The sequence below is a fragment of the Carassius carassius genome, chromosome 3 (genome assembly GCF_963082965.1).
Source record: "Carassius carassius chromosome 3, fCarCar2.1, whole genome shotgun sequence".
NCBI classification, from domain to species: Eukaryota; Metazoa; Chordata; class Actinopteri; order Cypriniformes; family Cyprinidae; genus Carassius; species Carassius carassius.
The window spans coordinates 3563946-3587924 of NC_081757.1; the positions used below are offsets into that span (position 1 = coordinate 3563946).

General features: G+C 38.7%; 1 protein-coding gene across 1 annotated transcript in view; it reads right to left on the reverse strand.

The window, feature by feature from the left end:
- Positions 1 to 23979, reverse strand: part of dnah2 (dynein, axonemal, heavy chain 2) — a 153768-nt gene that overhangs the window by 42851 nt on the left and 86938 nt on the right. Inside the window, exons 41-44 of the mRNA XM_059525133.1 lie at positions 20999 to 21124; positions 19274 to 19492; positions 12040 to 12157; positions 248 to 384 (exon numbers count right to left, since the gene is read on the reverse strand). Coding sequence (XP_059381116.1) covers positions 248 to 384; positions 12040 to 12157; positions 19274 to 19492; positions 20999 to 21124 — 600 coding nt within the window. The remainder of the gene's footprint in view (positions 1 to 247; positions 385 to 12039; positions 12158 to 19273; positions 19493 to 20998; positions 21125 to 23979) is intronic.

Consider the following 23979-nt stretch of genomic DNA (forward strand, 5'->3'; position numbering starts at 1 on the left):
TGTAAAAGTAAAAATTCTTCCTAACCCAAACCTTTGAATAATGCCTTTTTATATGCCTAAGGCATTTCTTCACAAGATTCACCCAATAACTGATGAAAAAGGTCATAAGTGAAGGAAATACTAAATAGTTCTCTGTAGTACACTGATGAGTTAGTGAGGTGAAGTGCACAGTATCAGAAGTGAAATAACACCGGGTGGGCAGCATTAGAGGTTTTAATGTGTGCCGAGTACTGTCTGGCACCGGTACCTGTTCAGGCATGGAGATTCTCTCTCCGTTGATGAGTGTGAGGACTTTGTTGTCATCCATTACAGAGTTCATGCTCTCGATCCACAGCGTGTCCACTGGCCCATCAAACACAATCCACTTCTCATCAGGCTTCTCATCTGAGTTCGGCCACACAGAGAGGTAGTGTTAGTGCTTCTCACACACACAAACACACACGCACAGAATGAATGTGAATTTCCTAATACACCCTGGATCTCTTTGTCTCTCTATTTTTCATTTTCCCTTTCTCTTCTTCTCTCTGTCAGTCTCATTTCCCTAGTTTGGTTTCACACAGACACCAGAGAGACTTGCAGGCAATTGTGGTGAAGCCTCTAATTGATCATTTATCTTTTCCTGTCCCTTTATCAGTCCATGTGTGTCTCATTTACTGAACTCAAAACAACAAAACACAAACACAGCACACAGCCCATCTGTCTTATACACACACATACAAACGCTCCCTGTCTGGAAGCAGCAGGCCTGCTGGCTGCCTGGGTAAGCGAATAACACCAGACCTGTCACACACAGCTACAGGAAGTGTCACATCTCCTCTGGGCCATCTTCTCTCTCTGAACAGGGAGGAGGGGACACAGGCAACAGATACAAACTGCACTGAGCCACTCCAAACCGTGAGCTTACATTCAAAATTATATCAGAAATGCATTCACACACATATATAAAAAAAACAGCTTAAAGGGATAGTTCATCCAGAAATTAAAATATTCAATAATTTATTCATCTACATGTCGTTTTAAACCCAACAGACTTTTGTTCATCTTTGAAAAATAAATGCCAAGTTCTGTCATGAAACTCTAGATGGCGTAGGCTAATGGGTGCTCAACGCAAACCGATAATATTCACAGCATTAAACTTCTTGGAACAAGCTGATTTTTTAATGTTGCATTTAATAGAGCATTTCACAGTGCGCTTTCAGAGTTCCTCTGAAATCCTCCACCTTCCCCAGCTCCACCTGTATAGCTCTGCTACAGGTTATTTTATATGCTATTTGTGTAGCAGCAGTATTCTTAAATACACAGCACCATATCAGCATATGTATTGAAAGTAACAAGTTCTCGTACTTGCTTGCAGCAGCAGCAGCAGCAATAATCAACAACAGAAATAACCAGCAGCAGCAATTCAGCAGCGTAGCAAATCTATTCCGCCAAGACCAAAAACATTAACAGTGTCACATCCATTACCATGCAAAAATCTTCAGGGAGTTGTCATGATAGAAATGAAGATATATTTAACAAACCGGAGACTTCTGTCTCTCAATTTAAAGTCCATTCCACCTAAACTTTTACAGTACATTACAACAGAAATCCATATAAATGATGACAGATCTTACATTTTTGGGTTTCTAGAAAGAAATGCGTACAGGTTTGGAACAACGTGAAAGCGAGAAAATTATGACAGAACAAAACAGACAGACTGGCACAAGAATTGTGTTGCGACTGGATGTGAATTGAGTTGTCTTCTTGGTCAGTATGGTCACATAGTTCAGTACTGATAGGAAACTCCTGTCTGTGTGATGGAAAGAGTTGTAATGTATACAGTATAAGGGGTACAGACAAAACGGCTCTACAAATTAGGTTAAAAGTATGAGGAAGATGTCAGGCACAAACTAAAGGAAAATTAAATTGCAGGGGAAGCAGGAGAAAAAGAGAGTTCTAAGCAAAATTAAATAAACAAACAGCCTGAGGTGTTCGAATCAGCTTTTGAGATCAGAATCCATTAGATCTCTGCATTACCGCGCAAGAGCTTCAAGACAAAACAACCACATTAAAAAGCAAATGCACTAGAGCTAAATGTACTAATTCCAGCTTGCTCTCCAAAAGCTATTCAATATGGCTCTTGAAAGGGGGAATGAATTTATCTGTAATAATGTCTAAAGCATTTGTGTGGGAGGTAACTAGGCAGGGCAGTTTTGTAGTAATCAATACCAGACTCTTAGAATTCCACAAAAAGCACACAATCTCCTGAGTAGAAGTAAAATTGACTTTTAAATACCAAAATTACAGCACATCTGATTATACTTCTAACATTCATTGAAATAAATATCAAACAAAAAAATGCAAGATTTTTGCCATAACTTCATAAAAGTCTTCCATTCTGCCTGCTGTTTGACATTAAAAATTATGGCATTATTGCTTAACTGTCTGGAATATTTGATCCTGACTGATCGATCATTGCACTCTGTAGCCAAATATTTTTGCATAATGGCCGCTAAATTGCATTGTCCATCGGCCCAACCAATTTCCAACACAGCTGCATCTCTTGAATCACTCTTTGACTTCTTCAACTCAGAATCAATATTTCATATAAAATCTATATTCCATGTCCATTCATTCATTTATCTGGTAAGGAACCATTTAATAAAAAGGTGAATAAACCGCCAGCAGTTCATTCATGCAAAATAGGGTTATGCAAAACTTGACCAACTGACCGTGAGTTTAGCAGCAGACTGCACATTGTCTTAAAATTCTAATTTCAAGTAAATTATATTATTTCAAATAAATTATTAACAGAAAACATGAACTAAAAGAAAATATTTGAATAAAATTACAGCTATATATATATATATATATATATATAAAATACCTGTAGCATCAACCCTTTACGGACACCTTGGCAATTGAATCGCCATTGGCTAGTAATTATTTAGTTTACTCGCCAGACTATAATATATATATTAGGGATGTCAATTTTTGATCATGCCTCGTTTAATTAACGATCAATTAGTTAACTAATCGTTAACCTTGATGCTGCAAAATGCATCTATTGCAGCCACTCAGTCGCTGGAATAACAGGATGTACAAAAACCACACACACACACACACACACTTTCTTTCTCACTTGAGTTTTTAGTCTGAATAAAATGCTAGAATCAGGATTATAAAATGAATAGACGTGATTATGATCATTTGATAAAATAAAAAGAGCAAGCCATATGTTTGAGCTTATTTTACTTTGTTGACTTTTTCCTATCCTGCACGGAGACCGCTGAACGCGCATCTATAAATTATTTTGTGGTGCTCATTGCTGTATTTTAAAACACAATTGCAATGTTTTCAACTGACATTATGGCATTTAAAATAAAATTATCCCAAACTTAACTGTGGTGCATGTGTGGCTGTGCTGCGCAGTAAGTAAACCACTTCCATCGGAAACACACTGTTGCTCACATTAAATCTTTTTATGTGATTATTATGACCAGCACTTAATTTGATCAGAGGGTCGAGATAAAGGTGTGAATCTCTTGCTCTTTCATATGGACAGTGTATGAGGCTTTCAAAGTTGCTGATCCGGTTTATATAGGACTGTTGTTTTGTTTATAGACAAAAAAATGGTCTGCCCCCACGTAAGATTTTTCTAGTTCTAGTGTTCATTTGTTATATTCAACTAATCAGGGGTTTATATTAAATTTACATAATCAAATCTTAATATATTCCGCGCTCAAGCACATGCATTAAGTTTGCCACAAAGCACATGCAGAAGTAGCCTAATAATTGTGAAAAATGAGACATTTTAATTATTTATTAGTAAACAAATGTTTTCTTGTCTGCTGCAAGATGAAATTCACAGTGCTGGCTCTCTCCGACAGAGAAATGCAACATTCACAGATTGTTGAATGTTGAATATTAATGCGCCCTGTCATTAATGCGCATTAATAGTTTTTGCACAAATACTTGCATATGAATATTAATTCACATTTTGCATTACAACGCAAATTATTTTTTACATGCAATTATCCAAAATGAAACCAAACAAGATTTGTAATGAAGATAAAATAAATAAGAATAAAAGCTGCACATCTACCATCACACGTGCAGTGCAAATCTTGCACATATTTTACACAATTGCATTTAAATGCAGCGGCATTTATTTTTTTATTTTTTTCATTAAATAATATGAAAGCAAGTAGGGCTGGGTGATAAATCGATTTTATCAATTAACTTGAATTTGTAATTTACATCGGTTTGTTTGAATAAAAATCGGTTTTCTTTTTAACATCCACCGACGCACCACTCAGTTCTCCCGTAGTTCAGAGTGGCTCAACCCTCCCCCGTGAGTCTGACAGAGACACGCCGCCGAGCAAAAGGATGAGCGGAGCAGTGTGATTCTGACTGGAGCCTCCATCACGAGTTCAATTCATGCCAACAGCCCGTAATATAACTGCATATTCAGCAAGAATTCATGTTAAACATATTTAGCTATGGCTTGATCAGGTTATAATGACTGCAATAGTCGAGCAGGTTGTTAAAGGCTATATGAGTTTGTCTGTTTCTTTTACTGATTATTTTCGGGTTAAAGCATGATTTAAACAGATAAAGCACATTCACACGCAATCGCTTTAGCAATAATGCATTCAAACAAATGTGATCTTACAGTGCTACTACATTATCAGTAGGCTATTTGATTTTGAAATCTTAAAGAAATTAATCGATCTGTTTAGATAAAATGTACTGTTATTTTCCTCACAAACAAAATTTGCACAGCTGATGGGCTAGTATTAACAAAAAATAAATAATAATAAAAATAATATAGAATAAAAAAAAATAATAAAATAAAATAAAGTTCTTTCCAGCATTAAGGTAATAACATTACAGTTTTTTATCATCTTGGCTCAGTTTAAGTTTATAACTATATTAAAACTTGTTTTGAAAAATGTCTTTGTCATTTGAATATTGATTTTAAAATCGATTTAAATCATGAATCGGATTTTTTTTTTTAGTGCATATGCTATCGCCCAGTACTAAAAGCAAGTAAAGAAGGCTCCCTTTAAAATCACTTATGTTGTCAGTTAATGAAGCTCTTTTTCACATTGTCTGCAATTTGTTGATTATAATGAGAGAACTTGAGTTTAATCATGAGGACGGTTTATTAATCCGTCCATTCTTTAGAGTTTCAAAGATTTAGCTAAATCGTGCAGGTTTAATTTATTCGTTTCTTGTTTTAGGCTAATTAGGCATAATTAATGTGAACGAAATTATACAGTGCTTCACATTTAAACATGCAACAATTTCTTAATCAGTTTACAGACAAATGTCTTTTTTCCAAGAAGTTATCTGTCAAAATAAAGGACAGGTAACGAATAACAAAAATGCATGTTGTTTTATTAAAGGAATTTTAAAATATAAATTAAAATATAGGCATAATATATGAAAATATTGACATTGCATATTAATCCATGTAGTCTACCCCCCTAAAATAGGCTACCACTTTTAATGCTCAGATGCAAAGTAAATCACAATTTCTTTTGAATAATATAACGCATAATTAATATAATATAAATAATACTGCACACCTTTTAAATGTGTCAAATCTAAAACATGGTTTAATACCATGTAGCTTAGAGAAAATATAATCACAGGTTCAGGCACAGGATTGACATTTATCCTGCTTGAATTCGTTCTAATAAATGCACATAACTTCATAAGTACCAAACTTTCATCTGTGAATATTACATTTTAAATATATTAAATATTTTAACTATAGTCTTTTTCTTTCATTTTCCGTGACTGAAGCCGTCTGTAACGATATCAACCTTCATATTCATCCGGAAGAAGGAGGCGGGAACCGGCGGACAATCAAAAACATTTTAATAACAAAATAAACACAAAACAGCGCACCAGCCCCTCACGGACGACTGGTGCGCATAAAATAAAAACCACAACACAACTAAAAGCCCAGGCCTGGTCCTCTCTCGTCCTTCACTGTCGTCGCTCCAGTTTTATATCCTTCCATCTCCTCCATGGGCCTCGAGACCGGTGGGACGAACAGGTGTAGTTCATCTCCAATCACTCCCCCGGCCTCGCTCCCATGTCCCTCGGCCCCGCCCCACTCGTCACATACCCCCATCGCCCCTCGCAGGCCGGGGGGTACTCCCGAGACTGCGCTCTACTCCCCCCCCCCCCCCTCCCTCCGGGGGGGCCGCTCCCGGGGACCTGCGGGAACCTGGGGGTAGGACAGGCGAGGCGAGAGAAAAGGAGATGGAAGGAGGAGCGACAGAGACGAGAGAGGGGAGAGAGGAAAAAAAAAAAAAAAAAAAATTCCGGTTCCCAGACGCACCGCTGCTCGGCCCTCCACCAGCTGGGTGATCTCCTCCGCGGTGCCTGGCGGTGGCACTGGACGGCCCTCGGCGGACGGCACGACACTCCTCCGCCGCCCGGTGGACGGCGATGGCTCCTCCGGTTTTGGGCAGCCGGCAGGAGTCCCCCGTTCCCTGCTCCTCCCCGTTCCGGCGGAGGCAGCAGGCTCCGGCCACCTGGCGAACGGCGCCGACTCCTCCGCTCCCTCACAGACGGCAGCCGTCTCTCCACATCGTGGGCGGCCGGTAGCGAGCTCGCCCGTCCCCGGCAACTCGCTCCAGTCCACCGCCTCGAGCGTCCATGGCGGCACACTCCTCGCCAGCTCGATGGCACCGCGGATTCACCACAGCGGCGAGGGATCTTCAGCAGCGCGTCCCTCCTTCTCCCGGGTTTCGGCACCACTGTAACGATATCAACCTTCATATTCATCCGGAAGAAGGAGGCGGGAACCGGCGGACAATCAAAAACATTTTAATAACAAAATAAACACAAAACAGCGCACCAGCCCCTCACGGACGACTGGTGCGCATAAAATAAAAACCACAACACAACTAAAAGCCCAGGCCTGGTCCTCTCTCGTCCTTCACTGTCGTCACTCCAGTTTTATATCCTTCCATCTCCTCCATGGGCCTCGAGACCGGTGGGACGAACAGGTGTAGTTCATCTCCAATCACTCCCCCGGCCTCGCTCCCATGTCCCTCGGCCCCGCCCCACTCGTCACACCGTCAAATCTAACACATCAGCGAGGCAAAACTGACGTCTATTTGCGAAAATGTGCTGTCATGCGCTTGTTTGATAACTTGTGGTTAAAGCACCACTCAGCGGTCAAGAGCTGCAAATGCACTTTACAGACGCCGCGGCGGCGGTACCCGATGCGGTAAAAAGGGCCTTTAGGCTGTCTACTTAGTGTATTTGTGCTAAACTTATACTAACCTCCAACTCACACACTGGCGAGTAAAATCTGAGAATTTATTAGCCATTGGCTTGTATTAGACATCATTTAGTTGCCCAGAGTGAAGATTTAGTCACATATGTGAGTGATTTAGTCACAATGTAGAGGGTTGAGCATAGATAGTTGCTTGAGCCTAGTATTTTCCAACCAGTTCAATCAGCATCCGTAATTTCTGGTATCACTCAGTTTGGCTCAGACCTGGTTCTGATTCAGGATCACAGCAAAAGTTAGACATACTAGAACAATACTGACAGACTGAACCATTTACCCTGGCAGTAAACCTAAAATTAAAAACTTGAATACTGACCTTCAAGATCCAGATGTACATGCATGAAAAACATATTTATATCCAATTATATCACACATTCATCAAAGTACAATTAGGCCTGAAACTCAGGTCCACAGGCAACATGAACCCTGTGGTGAAAGAATTGAGAGGAATGGCTCACAGGGCCCACTGTGTCATAAAAGGCAATGTCCTGTTGAGATTTCAATTAAAATGAGGCTGAAAACATTAGAATCAGTAATTGAGGCCATTGCTTTTTATGGCAGCGAGGTGTGTGGTCCACTAACAAACCAAGAACTCGACAAATGGGAAAAACACCCAACTGAGACCTTGCTTGTTGAATTCTGTAAAAAAAAAAAAAAAAGGACGTGGAACTCCAGAAAGAATGCATGCAGGGTATAATTAGGCTGATATCCATTAACTATGAAGACAAAAAATGGGCAATTAAATTCTAAAACTATTTAGAACTTAGTGGTCTCCAAAAATACCAGTATAAAATCCTGTAAATTTAAAACAAGCCTCTCACTACAGACTGAGGTTCAAGAGCAGAATGATCATGTGATTGGACTAAACCACACTAGAACACAAATTAAATGTGATTAAATTAAACACACTGGGAAACCCAAACAAATGCAAAGTTATCTGGCCCAAAAATGTACACCTGTCCTCTGGGGAAAATTGGAATCATCTTGACTAGGTCCACACTCGGCAAACAACCCAGCAATGGGAACAAGCTGGCTGAAAACATGGCAAAATAAACAAAGAACAAGATGAATGGTTGTTCTTATATAGCAAACCAAACCAAACCAAACTGAGTCGATGCTTTATTTCACTGTGACTCAGTGTGCAAAGTTCAATAAAAACTGCTAAAGTATTTACAAATATCACAATTTGACAACTAAACAACTTCCCTATAATCGGCAGAACAAAAAGAATGCTGTAGAGGCAGCGCCGGACTTGCCACTCTATGAGGGAAAGTAGGTAAGCAACCTTTTAAATGGGTCATATGATGCAATTTTCAAATTTTTCTTTCTCTTTGGAGTGTTACAATCTGTTAGTCCATAGATAACATCCTAAAGTTGCAAAGAATAAAGTCTTGAACCCAAATAGATATTCTTTATAAAAGTTAAGACTTGTACACGCTCTCCTAAAATGCCTTGTTTAAACACGCCCTCACATCTACGTCACTTTGAGGGAAGATTTGCATAACACCGCCCAAATGTTCACGCAAAGAAAGAAGGCATAACTTTTATTCTCACTGTAGTATTGTTGTTATCGCCAATGTTGTGGAGACACTGTGTGTTTCGTTGTGAAAGTGAAACTACTTTGTTTAGCCTTCCAAAAAAGGATGACGTCTTGCCTAGAGCTGATCCGTGATGGTCACTGAGGAAATGCATCAACTTCGCGCTGAAAATAAGACTCTGTGATAAACACTTGTGTCCTAATTGTTTAATAGAAGCACTAAGGTACTCAAGGTTGTGCTGTATTATTCACAATTTAGCAGTATGTTGTACCTTACTGCTTAATATTTTTTTCCCCTTTTTATTTTGTATTTTCCTTTTAATACTCGTTGACTCATTCTTTTTGGCAAATGCACCATTACTTGTCATGCCAATGAAGCCCATTGAAACATTCAAGGGGAATCAGAGGGAGGAAGGGACTGCAGAAGTCCAGAGAGAAACACAAGCATCTGGGGAAAGGCACATTTTTGGCTCTGTCAGACAGTTTCAAAAGAATAATGCAGTGCAAACACACACACAGATTTCATTGTAAACCATTAGACTCCCACTGTAGTAATACAACATTTTCTTTCCAAAGTCAACCCTGTAAAATCATGTTCGGCTCAAAATACTCATACGTATTGAAATTTCAAAAATCTATTTTAGAGAAAACTCTATATTACGATGTAGGCCTCTAAGTATGCCTTCAGTAAGGGGAATTTGGCTCAGTAGGCTTCTTAAAAACAGTTTAAAGGCAAAAAAGTAGAGAGAGTGCCCAATGAAGGAAACTGAGGAATTCTTTGAAGATAATTTCTTTGTCAGCCATCCTTTCTTGTTATTTGTCATGCCAATAAATCAAACTGAAATTGAAAAAATAAAAGAGAGAGAGAGAAAAAAGATGGAAAGACAGGATATTTGTGCTGTTTGTTGTTAAAGAATAATGTGAAATATGTCAGAATGATGTGCAATATAAGAGAGAGATGAAGAGAGAGACAGGGAACATCAAATAGACCAGATCAGTGTGACAAGTTAAAAATTACAAAACACAGAGATTAGGGATGTCACAATATTAGATTTTTTCATATAACGGTTATTGTGGCCATAAGAGTTTTCGATATATCGTGATATATATAGAAAAAATTATTCTTGTCAAATTATTTTTTACTTAGTTTATTGAGTTTTTCTTTTTCTCCCAACGAACTTAAGGATACCGATAAACGCAGGGCACAAGACTCTGGCTTTCTCCAACTTCTTTGAAGCTCAAATGAAATATCAAGAGAAAATACTGTCAAGTTCAACAGTATGATGAATAAATGTTAATGGTAACACTTTACAATAAGATGTCATTTGTTAACATTAATGTATTAACTAACATGAATGAACAATGAACAATACATTTATTACACAATTTATTAATCTTTGTTAATGTTAATTGTTCATTGTTTAAGTTAGTTCACAGTGCATGAATGTTTACAAACACAACTTCACATTCTATGACTAGTAAAATAATGACACTTACTCTGACGAACACAGCTCTCCTCGGAGTAGCTGCGAGCGCTGCGTCTTCTTCATGTGTGACAGAAGTCGGCGTTAAGGCACAATACTGCCACCTGGGAGCTCAACCAGGTACTGGCGCTGGAGTATTTACGTGGTGTTATCATAAGAGAACTGTTCATTTTAAATATTGCAGTTATCGCTAATATGGTATATCGTCACACACTAAATTAACACGATATCGATAATTGTTGCTTTGAATATCACGGTTATCATCAATACCGGTATATCACGACACCCCTAACAGAGATACACAACAATAAAGACCAAAGATGACACATTATTTTAATAAAATTAATTAGAATAATAACATTTTTTTTTTTTGAGAGACATGACAACCAAAAACGTAATGAGTACATAGAGTACATAGACATGAGTACATAGACTAATAATTAAGAAATACCAGAATAACACAACGCATCCTTCGTGAACGACTTGAGAGTCTACTTTGGACAGATTGACAAACTTCATATTGGTTTGTACATAGAAAACAAGTACAAAAATTGACAAAACACACACACAAGTGCTGCCAATCCCTGCTGTTTTAGCTGTATAGCGATCAAAGAAAAAGGCTGGAAAAAACAAGCTCTGTGATTTCCTGTGATACTCAAGAGGCTGGCAGAGAGACAGAGGGGGTTTGTGGATACAGACCAGGATGGACAGGATGGCAAAAGAAAACCAATCAGCAAACTTTTCTACAACAATTTTCACTCGCTCTTTGCTTCTTTCTTTCTTTCTTTTTTGTGACATCAGGATTCATTGACTCATTATCTGTCCTCCGTCTCTGTCAGTGCTTCAGCTGACGTCGCACCTGCTATCTGCGACTGTTATTTCGGTCAGCAAATTTCTAAACTTCTTGATGAGCACAAGCCTAAAAGTCAACATGAATCCACTTTCACAACGTTTTACTTATGTAATGTGTCACTCAGAAATAAATTTCATGAGAAAATAAATTATTTTAGCCATCATGAATTGAAAGTGGGCATTCTATATGAAAACATATGAAAGATCTAAATGCAATACCTATTTCTACTGTTATTTGCAATTATTGATGTGACTTTACTGAATGATTGTTAACCAGCATTAAACTACTGTGTTAACTAGAATCTGAAAAGCTGTAGTATGTACATCAGTGTCCATAAACAATGTTTCTTCTATTTTTTTGAGTCTTGTGCACCACCACAGCCCCATTAGTAAGACCAAACCAGAATTGTGTTTCTTTAAACTTCAATTAAACTGGTAATCATTCAGCATTATGATTCATATCATTAAAGTGTGCATTATTACAATGATACTCTTTCAAAAACAAATCAATACTAAGGCTGCAAAACAGACTCACCCAAGAAGCTTCCTCTCTCTTTAATGAGACACCTGAACTTGTTTTTCTTTCACAAGCTTTGACAGTTCTGGAGGCAAATGTAGTTGACGTTGTATTGATGTGAAGAAGTGAAAAGCGCAAGAGTAACGATTAAAGTGCACTGATGCAGAAATCTACAGCAGACTGCTGTCTTTATATGCACATGTATTTGACTACAAGTGTGATTAAAACAAATGGCTGCATCTATATGTTAGGCAAAAAGTTGACATTTACACAGCTTACACAGTGTACACATAAAAAAAACAAAAAACAATAAAAACACCAAAAGAACAAAACAAAATAAGACACATACCTGCACAGGCTGTCCTCATAAGTGCAGAGAGAACGCCGTCTGTCCACTCATTGGTGGAGAGGTTGTATTCTCCATACAGCTCTCCCAGGCTCACTGCCTTGGGGTTTAGTGGACACTCCTAAAGGGACATGGGCAAAGGTCAAAGGTCAGAATTCAAATAAGGAGAGAATGATTCAACTAGAGGAGAGGAATCAAATAGAGGTGGAATCATATATCGAAAAGACACTGATACACAGGAGTGGAGGTAATGAGGAAACAGGGCGAGGTGATGTTTGCATGGATAGTTAGAAGTAGGCACCAGAAATAGATATGAAAATGGGTGGGTGGGTGGGGGGTTGAGTCAGATATGAAAGAGAGAGGAGACAGGCATCGAGAGATGGAGGTAGAGGGAAGGGATGACACAAATAGAAATGGCAGCTTGAGTCACTGAGAAAGCAGAGAACAAGATGGACCCCCAAAATGTAAGGAATTACACACACTAGGCAGAAAGTATCTAGAGACGTTAACCAACAGAGATTTAGACTCACGCACACTCATATGCTAACACCAGGACACCAAACCCACACAGACACACAGTCACCACAGGTACCCAAACCCACAGAGAATTAGACAGTGACAGGAACGGGGCGAAAACACTGGAGGGAGGGAGAGAGAATTGTGTTCAGAATTAAACACTACATTACTACTTACTGAATCCTACACTGTATGTAGTGTACTCTTACTACAATTTTAAAAATAGTACATAAAAAGTTTATAGAATAAGTTCAGAATAGAATACTAGTGTAGTCCTTACTGCATAATGGATAATATACACACTAAAAGTGAGAAACACATTGCAGTATTTCAGAATATGTTTGGAAAGGAAAAGATTGCAACAGAGAATATTATGCAATAGTATCATACAATGTTCCCTCTAAGCTGCGCGCATGCGCGGCCGCGCAGGCCAGTCGAAGTAGTCGCGCAATAGATTTTTCAGACCGCGCACATTTTTCAGACCGCACAAACAATTTTTTTTTTTCAGGGGTTAAACATCGGAGCATCAAATGCGATGCAGGATAGGTAATAAACATTTAAAATACTGAGATGTGACAACCAAGCCGGATGTACGTTAGAATGTTTGCATACAAGTTTCCTAGGTTACTCTTGGCGTGCCCCAGCAGTTATACAGTAGGCTATCATGGCGAAGAGAAAGGCAGAGCAGGTGCCCCAGAAAAAGGTCTGCCTAACATTTAAACATGAGTGGCTAGATTAAATAGTCCAAACTGACACAAAAGATGGTCCAGGTAGGATAAAACTGTCAGACATATTTACATATGAAGAAAGGAGTGGCGTGATCTGCAAATTCTGCTCGGAGGCAAAAGTGAAAGGAGAGTTCGCTCGGGGGAAACATTGGTCCGAGTGGAAGCTTGATTACCTAAAGCGTCATCTGACACAGAAAGTCCATGTAGACGCATTGAAAACATTAAGACTTAGACATGGGAACTCTATCGATAAAATTTTCACCGAAACTAATGAATCCCGAGAGAGACGAATTCAGAGAGCACGATCCGACCCTGAACAAATAAAAATATTGATCGACAATGTGATGCTAGCAATTAACACCAACATGTCCATGTTATCAGTTCAGGATATACACGATCATATGGCAAAATAGGTCGACCTACCTCAGAGTTGGAGAAGCAAAAATTATGCTTTTGAATTTGTGGAATGCATCAACTCAGTTGTGCAGACTGAGATGATAAGCAGCATAAGAAATGCTCGTGTCCACACACTAATTGTGGATGAAAGTACCGATATCTCAGTGCATAAGTGATCTTGATTACTGCAACAACATTTTGACATAATTATGTTTAGTCATTGAATCATGTAGGTTAATTCTGTTTTAGTATATTTGCAGTTGTTTAATGTAATAATGATTTTGTGTTTTGAAGAGAAATTATGTTTCTCTTTTGGTTAACCTGTTTTTCAGATGCTGTTCTTTGGAGAGATGTGTCTTCCATAGGCCTGCAGACAAGATGAGCCACATAGCCAGATAGGCCTATCATCCTCAATGAAATTCAAATAACATGTTTTGTAACCTAGTTTGTTGCACTAGTTTGTTGCAGTTATTGAATTGTTTATATAGGCTACCTTTAGGAAAATTTACACCATATCAATTTAATAGGCCTATTATTGTTAAGCACTGCATTAGCATTTTTCTTTCAATGAAGTTCCACTTAAATGTTGTACCTGCTGAGAAATGACTAAACATCTTGGATACTTTTATTTTTTATATATCATTATCAGTCATAATAACCAGTGAACCAGTCATAATAACCTCTCTAAACCTTATTGAAACCTTATCAACCAAAGATCCAACTAAACAGACTGGTAAAACACCATCATTAAAATCTTCCCAAAGTCCAACCATTATAAAGGATATTGAATAAATATCAACCTTGTAAACATATTGATGCATTTGCTGTCATCTCTTTGAATCCCTATGGCTAACGCAGGCTCGTAGTCATTTTCGGCAAGTCGTGTGGTTGCGAATTGCTCACAGTACTGAAATGTGCGCTCAGAAAAAAAGAATTTGCTCAGTGCTGAAAAAAATTAGAGGGAACATTGGTATCATTCATTGTTGTCACTTGAGTGCAATACAGTGATCATCAAATCAGCATATTATAATGATTTCTAAAGGATCAGGACTGATGAAAATTCTGATGAAAAGTTTTGCATGACAGGAATAAATTATATTTTGAAGTATATTAAATAGAAAATCATTATCATATAATTATTTTTTCCCCTTATTTTTCATCAAATGCAGCCTTGGTCAGTATAACAGACTTCTTAAAAAAACACCAAAAATCTTACTGCTCTCAAACTTTTCAGCAAATATATATATTTATAAATATATATATCACAATATATTAGATTTTAAGATACATTATAATAGAAAAAAGTTTATCTATAAATAATATTTATTAAAATTTTTATTTTATATCAAATAAATCCAGCGTTGGTTTATATCCAAGAAAATTTAAGAACTTTTCAAAAAACCTTAACAGATCCGACCCAAAATTTTTAATGGTAGTATACAGTATATAATAAACACACACATTTGTGATATGTTAGGTGATCACAGGAAGCCACTTATTCAAGGTTATGTGACAACAATGTAATATTCTTCTTCTTTTTAAAATCTAAAAATCTTTAAAAAAGATTTTGTTTTTCCCACCACCTTTTTATATAGTGCTTTATACAATACAGATTGTTTCAAAGCAGCTTGTCAGGGATAAACAGGAATGATGATTGAATAATAATTCAGTGATGACATTAATTCTGCTGTCAAAAAAAAAAAAAAAAAGTGGTAAAGTGCTTTTCTCAATACCAAAATAAAAAAATATTCTGTCACCTGACCTCATTATGTTAAATGTTTAATTTTGCAAGTACAGTGTTCCCCATTCCTAGTCCCAGCAGAGGTTAGCTCCAACTCTAATTAAACCCACCTGAATAAACTAATCAAGGTCTTTAGGGTTCTTTGGAAATTGCAGCCAGGTGTTTTGGAACACAGCTGGAACAAAAACACTAAGAGTAGTATACTATTCCTAACATGTTATAGGGTGAAGTACAAAAGGGGGAAATTTGGATTGCATCTAAACCGAGAAACAAGAAACATTGACAACATCAACAAAGCTTAAAAGCAGTCTGTCAGACCTCACCTATATCTCTCTCGCACTCACACACACTCCAGGAACATCATTAAAAAGGAAAACCTGAGAAACACATATTCCCCCCACCCCTACCCCTCTCTTCTATTTTTACCCACATCAGGATGAGACACGTGAAAAGGGTTACAAAGAATGAAGGAGATGAGGAAAAACAATAGAAGTGAAAACAAAAAAGATCAGAACAAATTTGAACGCTAAACACACGGTTTTAGACATGAGGAGTCTCAGCCGACTGGGTGAAAAGACGACTGTGTTTAAAGCACAGCATGGAGTTGCGCTCCTTTAGCCACAGCCAAACTAACTGTGAAAAGTAAGAGACCATAAGCTGCAGAAATTAGCACTAGCTGCCATCTTGACTACGCCATCATTTTCAACAGGGGGCTTTTAATGGGTGTTAAGTCCTTGTTCCCACATGTTCTCTAAACAGCGAAGAGTGTTTAGGGGAAGCACTGTTGTCTTGGTGGTAAATATATTGGGTGCTGAATAAGCGTGGCCGCTGACAGCGGTTCATTTTCACAGTAATGAGGGATAGAAGGTTGGCGTAGCCTTTTTGGCTCTAGAACAGCTGCTGCAAAGACATTTTTTTCAGAGGCATGCTCTTTGCCCTTAAAAGTACTCATGGATGAAATGCTAGTTATGTATGTAACTGTGGTTCTGTGAATTCCGGATAACCACAAGAGGCGGTGCTTAAGCACTAGTGGATTATCACAGCACCAACTCAATAAGTCGATAGGTCGAGATAATATAAAGTCACGTGGTGATGTAGGCTGAGCCTTGAGTATAATAGACACACTAGCTCAGCATTCGGTCTCGATATGCCTTTCTTGCGCATTCCGAATGACAAATATCTCTGGCGGTCATCCAGAATTCACAGAGCAACAGGTACATATGTAACTATAATTCTGTTTAGTGCTGCAACAACTAATTGATAATTAGATTATTATCGATAATGAAAATCATCGACAACGAAATTATAAAATATTTGTATTTTGTCTTATGACAGGTGGTCTAATAAATTGTTAAGCAATGTATGTTTTTATAGCATTCAGTTGGCACATTTGTTTTAAGGACATTGGCCAGAATGTGGACTACTGTGTTTTAAAATAAAAGGAAATAAAGGTTTTAATCCGATTAATAGATTAATCAAAAAAATAATCGGCCAACTAATCGATTATCAAAACAATCGTTAGTTTTAGTCGTCAGCCCTAATTCTGTTTCATTTCTCCTGACCACCAGAGGTGGTGCTTAAGCACTACTGGATGGTTCTTGGGGCCAAACACAGGCCAAATGGTAGGACCTTGAATTGGTAGGTCTGGTTCTTGAAACTGAATCAAAGAAATTTCCTGTGGTGAGAAGCAATCGGTACTTGAAAGTAAGCATCTGTCAAATCAATGTTTGGGAACCAGTCTTTTCTTTTTACTGACCAAAGAACGTCAGCTGCACGTAACATCTGAAAGGGAAGAGTTTTCAGGAACATGTTTAGATGTCTCATGGAATTAAGCTGAATAAAAACCATCCCTTTGAAAGTGGGGATGAAATGTTTCTATGGCTCCCTTCTTTGGCAGCGAATAAATTTCATGAGAGAGAGCTTCCGAACAAACTGGATCCCCGATTACTGTAGGGACAATCCCTGAATTTTGGGTGTCAAAACCGCAGAGTATAACCCCTACTCACTGTAGTCCAAACCCATGGATTTACTGTCATCTCCCTCCAGTACTGCAGGTGCAGACTTTATCTTTTTTTATCAACCACTAGGCCAGTGCCTTCAAGCTTTGTAGGTGCAACTTTTAACAGCAGTGGGGGGGTGCTGAGGTGGACCCTCTGGCGAAAGCCATTGTTGAGGTTGAAAACCTTGAGTGTCCTCAGTAACATGGGCCCTATGAGTCGGCAACTTGAGTTTGGACAATGCATAAATCACAGCAGTCAAAACAACAGAAGGCAGTAGTATGAGTTGGCAGCAACACATCCAGCACCATCACACTGAACACTGGGGCCCCCCAAGGATGTGTGCTGAGCCCCCTTCTCTTCACTCTGCTGACCCACGACTGCACATCGTCACACAGCTCCAACCTCTTCATTAAGTTTACGGATGACACGACTGTGGTGGGTCTCATTAGCAACAAAGGTGAGAAAAACTACAGGAGCGAGGTGAGCCACCTGGCCGGATGGTGCAGTGACAACAATCTCTCTCTGAACGTGGAGAAGATGAAGGAGATTGTTGTTGACTTCAGGAGAGCACACACTCAGCATGTTCCTCTGAGCATCAACGGTGCGACTGTGGAGAGAGTGAGCAGCACCAAGTTCCTGGGTGTGCACTTCACAGAGGACCTCTCCTGGACTGAAAACACAGCAGTACTGGCCAAGAAATCACAGCAGCGTCTCTACTTCCTCCGCAAACTGCAAAGAGCCAGAGCCCCGCCCCCCATCATGTACACCTTCTACAGAGGCACCATCGAGAGCATCCTGACGAGCTGCATCACTGTGTAGTATGGCGCCTGCAACGCATCCTGCCGAAAGACTCTGCAACGCATAGTGAGAGCAGCTGAGAAGATCATTGGTGTCTCTCTCCCCTCCCTCCAGGACATTTATGGAACTCGTCTCAATCGCAAAGCCCTCAGCATCGCAGGTGATCCCACCCACCTGTCACACAGTTTCTTCAGTCTGCTGCCATCAGGGAGGAGACTGCGGAGTCTCCAGGCCAGGACCAGCAGACTGAAGGACAGCTTCATCCACCAGGCTGTCAGCAAGCTGAACTCGCTCCCGAACTTGCCCCCCCCATCCCTCTTCTGCCCCAGGCACCACTGAACTATGAACCCCCCCAGATCCCACATCCCTGGGTCCTTCCACCCCCCCCCCCCCCACTAATATACGATGACATGCACCAGTCACTTTGTGCAGCATTGGTCTGTTCACTACCTCATTCACCATAGAACTGACGTCATTCTACTACCTCATCAGTCAGTTAAACAAAATAACTGCTCTTGAGCCCTTTGCCAATTTAATCAGACTGAATAAGCTTGTTTTTTGCACTAAAAGTCGTTTAGGGGAACCATCAGTAAATTCATCAGTAACACTAGCCACCGGATAGTACCGAGAAGCACCAAGTGTTATCGAATTTATTCAATAAAGCAAAAAAAGAAATAAAAAATTCACCAAAACTCCTATGAGCGCAAAAATCGATTTAAGAACAACCTATCACAGACAAGCGAGTAAGCGAAAGAGGCCGAAGACTGAGCTAGTGTGTCTATTACAATCAAGGCTCAGTCTACGTCACCACATTACTTTTTTGGTATATAATCTCAACCTATCAAGCTGGCACTGCAATAATCCACAAGTGCTTAAGCACCGCCTCTGGTGGTCAGGAGAAATTAAACAGAACCACTAATTTAGATAAAACGGCTGTGTTATCGAGAATCTTTGCGTTGACCTGTTGCCTGCTAGACAACATGAAAACCAAGACTGCAAGCTGTTAATTCAGAGAAAGGAGGGAGAGACAGAGGTTGAGATAAAAGAGAAGGTCTTACACGTATGATGTTGAATTCCGGTTCTCCCTTGCGGTGCAGGGTGCTGAGCGCGTTTTGAAGGGTTCTCCATGTGACCGTCTTTCCGCTGCCTGTCTTCCCCACGATCATCGAGGAGTGTCGGGAGTTTTTGGTCTCATACAGTTGAATTACCTTGTTCACGGTGAAGGGGGTCACCTGGAGACCGTTCTGTCGAAGTTCTGCCTCTATAGCTTCTTTCAGCTAGAGATAAATAGAAATATATTTTTCTAAAGTTCTTATAACCAAATATGTGCTAATTGCTTCATAACATTGCATAAACTCTTTCCAAGTTGGAAAAAACATCCCTTCGGTGGAGGTGAATCCCACTGAAGCACTAAAAAGACAAATGAACTGGCAAGAGGTGGGTGCCATCTTAATAAAAACACCCGCTGATACTGCACCCCTGAGTGAAGTCGCACCAACCAGAACTGCTCCAGGGGCACTAAAGCAGCCATGCTAAACTCTCAGGTTAATTTAATCTCCCTCTCTAAGTTCTCTCTCGACTCGTTAAACAGATGGAGAGGAGGAATAAAGGGAACGGCTCTGAGGCATTTGTGCTGGAGTAAGGTGGAGATGAAGATGCAGGATGGGTAATATAAAACAGCAATAAAAACACAGTATGATGTGCATGAGTGGAGACAGAAAAGGAGAAATACAGTACTACTTTTTGTCTATGTGTGTGTGTCACACTCTGCTTCCATTTTCCATTTGTGTCCTTGTCGCATTTAATTGCAGAAGCAGGAAGCATCTGTGCAGATGTACTGAGGTATCTGCCTTATTTCTCCAAACCTTTTTCGCAAACACCATAAACTCTTCCTCAGAAAAAACATTTCTCTCTTAGACAGTGTGTGTTCAGCAGAATAGGTTTAAACACACCATAATTCAAGTGACTTTTAGAATCTTTTGCCTATTTATTTTTTTTACAAAGGAAACTGTGTATTTGGACAATGCATAAATCACAGCAGTCAAAAACAACAGAAGGCAGTAGTTTAGTAAGAGGTTTAGCCAAGTTTTGAAGTTTTTGAAGATGGTTATCAAGTATTTTGAGAATCATATATATCAAATATACCTCATAAAAGTTTTGGCTTTCCATTTTTCTCTACTTCTTACCGACAATTACAGTACAGTTTGTACTTAAAGAGAAATCACTGAAATGCCATTACTTTACAATCAGCCAACAGACCAGGATGACCAGTATGTGAGATAAGCTAATACAAGTAAACCTACCTAGACTGGAAAGGGGCCATTTCTAGGTGGACTTCTTGAGTTAGAGTTATTGGCACAGACATTACACACCGCACTTTAAAGACACAGAGTTAAACAGGGATCTCTATAACTCTCCAGCTCACAGGTCAGACTGTCTTGGCAAAACAGCAACCTTTGCTGGGCTTGTCAGGATATTTATCCACTAAGCTCCCCCTAACACCTTTGCATTGGCCTTTATCTGTATTAAAGAAGTGGACTGTGTGAATTGTGTACAGACAGGGCAGGGAAATATCCTCAGGCTTTAATGGATCGTTTGAAAGGTGTTTCAGTGAGAGAGAGTCTGTGTGAGAGCTGTTCTCAAAAAAAAAATAGGATGGGTGTAATCAAAAACACACAAAAATATGCTTTTAGTCAGAGCACACATTCATACACAAATACACAGAGACTTTCAGTTGCTTTATGAGTCCATTATGAGGCTAGATGCACAGTGGGACAGGCTACCTTTCCATAGTCGATAGTGGGTGTCTCCACAGCAGGGAAAAGATCCTGGATGATCCCATTAAACAGTGGCAGATCAATGGAGCTTAGTTTAGCAATGTTCATGTCCTTCATAGACATCAGCAGGATCTGAGATCAAAGGGTAATAAGAAAAAAATATTATGTTAAATTAGCTCAGCACAGGAGTACATCTTCAAAGCTAAGGCAGGCCATCTTCACTTGACCAAATGTCAACCTTAATTTATGGGCAGGAAACTGTAAAATGGGCCTCAGATACATCTGAAAACATTTCCTGCTCTTTGGCTATCAAAAGCGGTAGCCTAACTGCTTCTGAATGACATTTATTTTAACAAGCGTACGTTACACATACTGTATGTGAACCTTTAAATAAACATGGGGCACCTTTTGCATGGGTGATGATATTCAGGTAAAGAGAGAGAGAGAGAGACAGAGAGTGGTGAGATAAGCACACAAGGTTTATGAGCTCCCTTTTAAGGTTTTGTCACCTTTGATACATATTTTATCATAGCCAGAGAGGAGCACGTTTTAGTGACATGTACCTGTCATCATTAGCACATTCTTCACACACACAGACACACACATAATTCAGTACACATACACACAAAATGTGTGTATGCGGCGGTGCCGCGGCATTAACTGAATTCAGTCACGTGTTAAAATAATTAACTTAACTACCGCAAGGTGGTACAAAGGGACGAGTTTTGAACTGACTGTAATAATAAAATGACGGTTTGTAAACTAAGATGAAAGGACAAGTAAAACATCAATAGCATTAAATTATAACATTTTAACATCCTTAAAAACCATTCTAAAATTTAAAGTAAGAGTTAATTTAAAAACGTGGGATAGTCTTAGGCTACAGTAGAAATGTAAAAGAAAGACCTTTACATATGAGAAACGAAATGAGAACGGTCCAGCATTAAGACCGCACTAACAGCAATAATTCTTATTAACTGCTGTTGTTCTTGATTTTTCAAACTGTCTCCAATTATGCCTTAACTGTGTGAGCAAAAATTAAGTATGGTATATTTCAGCTGTTTTATGCGCTGGTGCCTCACGCGCACATATTCATTGTAAACAGCGCAGTTCAGCATGAGCAGCGGTCTACTGTGGCATATTTTTGCTCATTATAATATTTTTCCTTCGATACTGAAACACACGTGAACCACAAAGCCTATTTTACCTAATAAATAATAGTTTAGCTGCAAATATGCAACATCAAAAATATGGAAACATTTGGATGTGTCCAGAATGAGAGAGGTAAACCCAACAGGTAGGCTAAGTGGATATACTGTATATCAATTTATTGTATTTACTTATTTATTTCGTGTTTATCCCATTTTTTTCATTGCATATGAAAATTTAAGAATAAAAAAATCCTCCTACCCCCTAAAAATGATCTTCACATTCACTTGTGCGCTCCTGCGCAATACCTTCCTCTCGCGTTGCTCAATTGTGGACGACGTAAAAGTGTTTGATATAAAGGTTGCTGTCCCATTTTATACATGAATTGTTAATTAAAAAAAATGAAATTATTTTGTTAGTTTCATGGTAACATGCAATCAAGGTCTTCTGTTATTTAGGCTATATTTAACATTCACTGTGGCATTTTCACCCGTTAAAACTCCATGAGATTTTAAATTCAGTTTAATAGTATTAAAAATTCATATTTAAACTAGTATAAAAACGCATTAAATTGCTTAAATAATTTTTCATAAGTTAAAGTAGCCAACTTTAAAAATTTGTTGTCATGACTTTTTCTTATTTTTTTTACAGTCTGATAACGAGCTGTATTCGTTTTCCTTTTTTTTTAAATTATTTTTGTTTCAGTTTATTGAAAATAAATTGGCTAAAATAGAAGCAGACACGTTTAAATTAAAACAACCACAAAAACATAACTAGGGAAATACAGGTTTTATTATTTTTATAAATCGCAGATCTCACAGACGAACATCTTAATACGATCGCACATTAGAAATGTTTGGTGAGATAAAATGTGCACAATAACATTAAGCAAATCTCTTCGCCATCGTCACTCTTTATTATTAAGCAGGAGTTTACGTACAGTTAATGCATGTGCGTGCGCCGCGCTCGTTGTGGTGTGTGTGTGTGACTGACAGACAGCCTCCGCGGCGCGCATGAGAGATCTCGCAGATCTCACAGACAAACGTCTTAATATAATCACACATTAGAAATGTTTGGTGAGATGAGATGTGCACGATAACATTATTAAGCAAAAATACATAGTACATTTATTTATTTTTTTTCCTCCAGTACCGAAAGCAGAACCAATAGCGTCAGATCTTACTGATACTACGGTCTTTCATAATTTAGCCCCGGGGCCAGTTTAATACCGGGTTTCGGTACACATCCCTACTTATACCTGACTTATATTTTTTCCTCTCACAAACTCTGATTTATTTTTTAGCGTGTTTAAAAAAAAAAAACATGCAGCAAACAGAGAATAGGTGATGAATCCGTTAAAATGCAACTATAGACGACTTGTATATTTTTTCCTCTGACAAACTTAATTTATTTTTTAGCGTGTTTAAAAAATAAAAAATAAAGAAGACATGCAGCAAATGAAAATAGGCGATTAATCCGTTAAAATTTTATACTTCAGAGCAGAGCTTGGGCCTAATATAGGCTATCCAGGTTTTTTTTTTTTTTTTCATTGCATCTGAAAATTACTTTGTTCATCACATTCACTTCACATGCTCTGGCGCAGACCAAGCCTCCCGCGATGCTCAGCTGTGGGCGATTTAAAAATGTTTGATATAAAGGTCCCATTTTATACAGGAATTGTTAATTTTAAAAAAATCTAATTATATTGTTAGTTCTAATTATATTATTAACACAAGTTCATTTAGACTATTTAACATGCCCTGTGACATTTTATCCTTTTTTACTTATAAACTCCTTGAGAATTTAAAGTTAGTTTAATAGTATTTAAATTCAAGTTT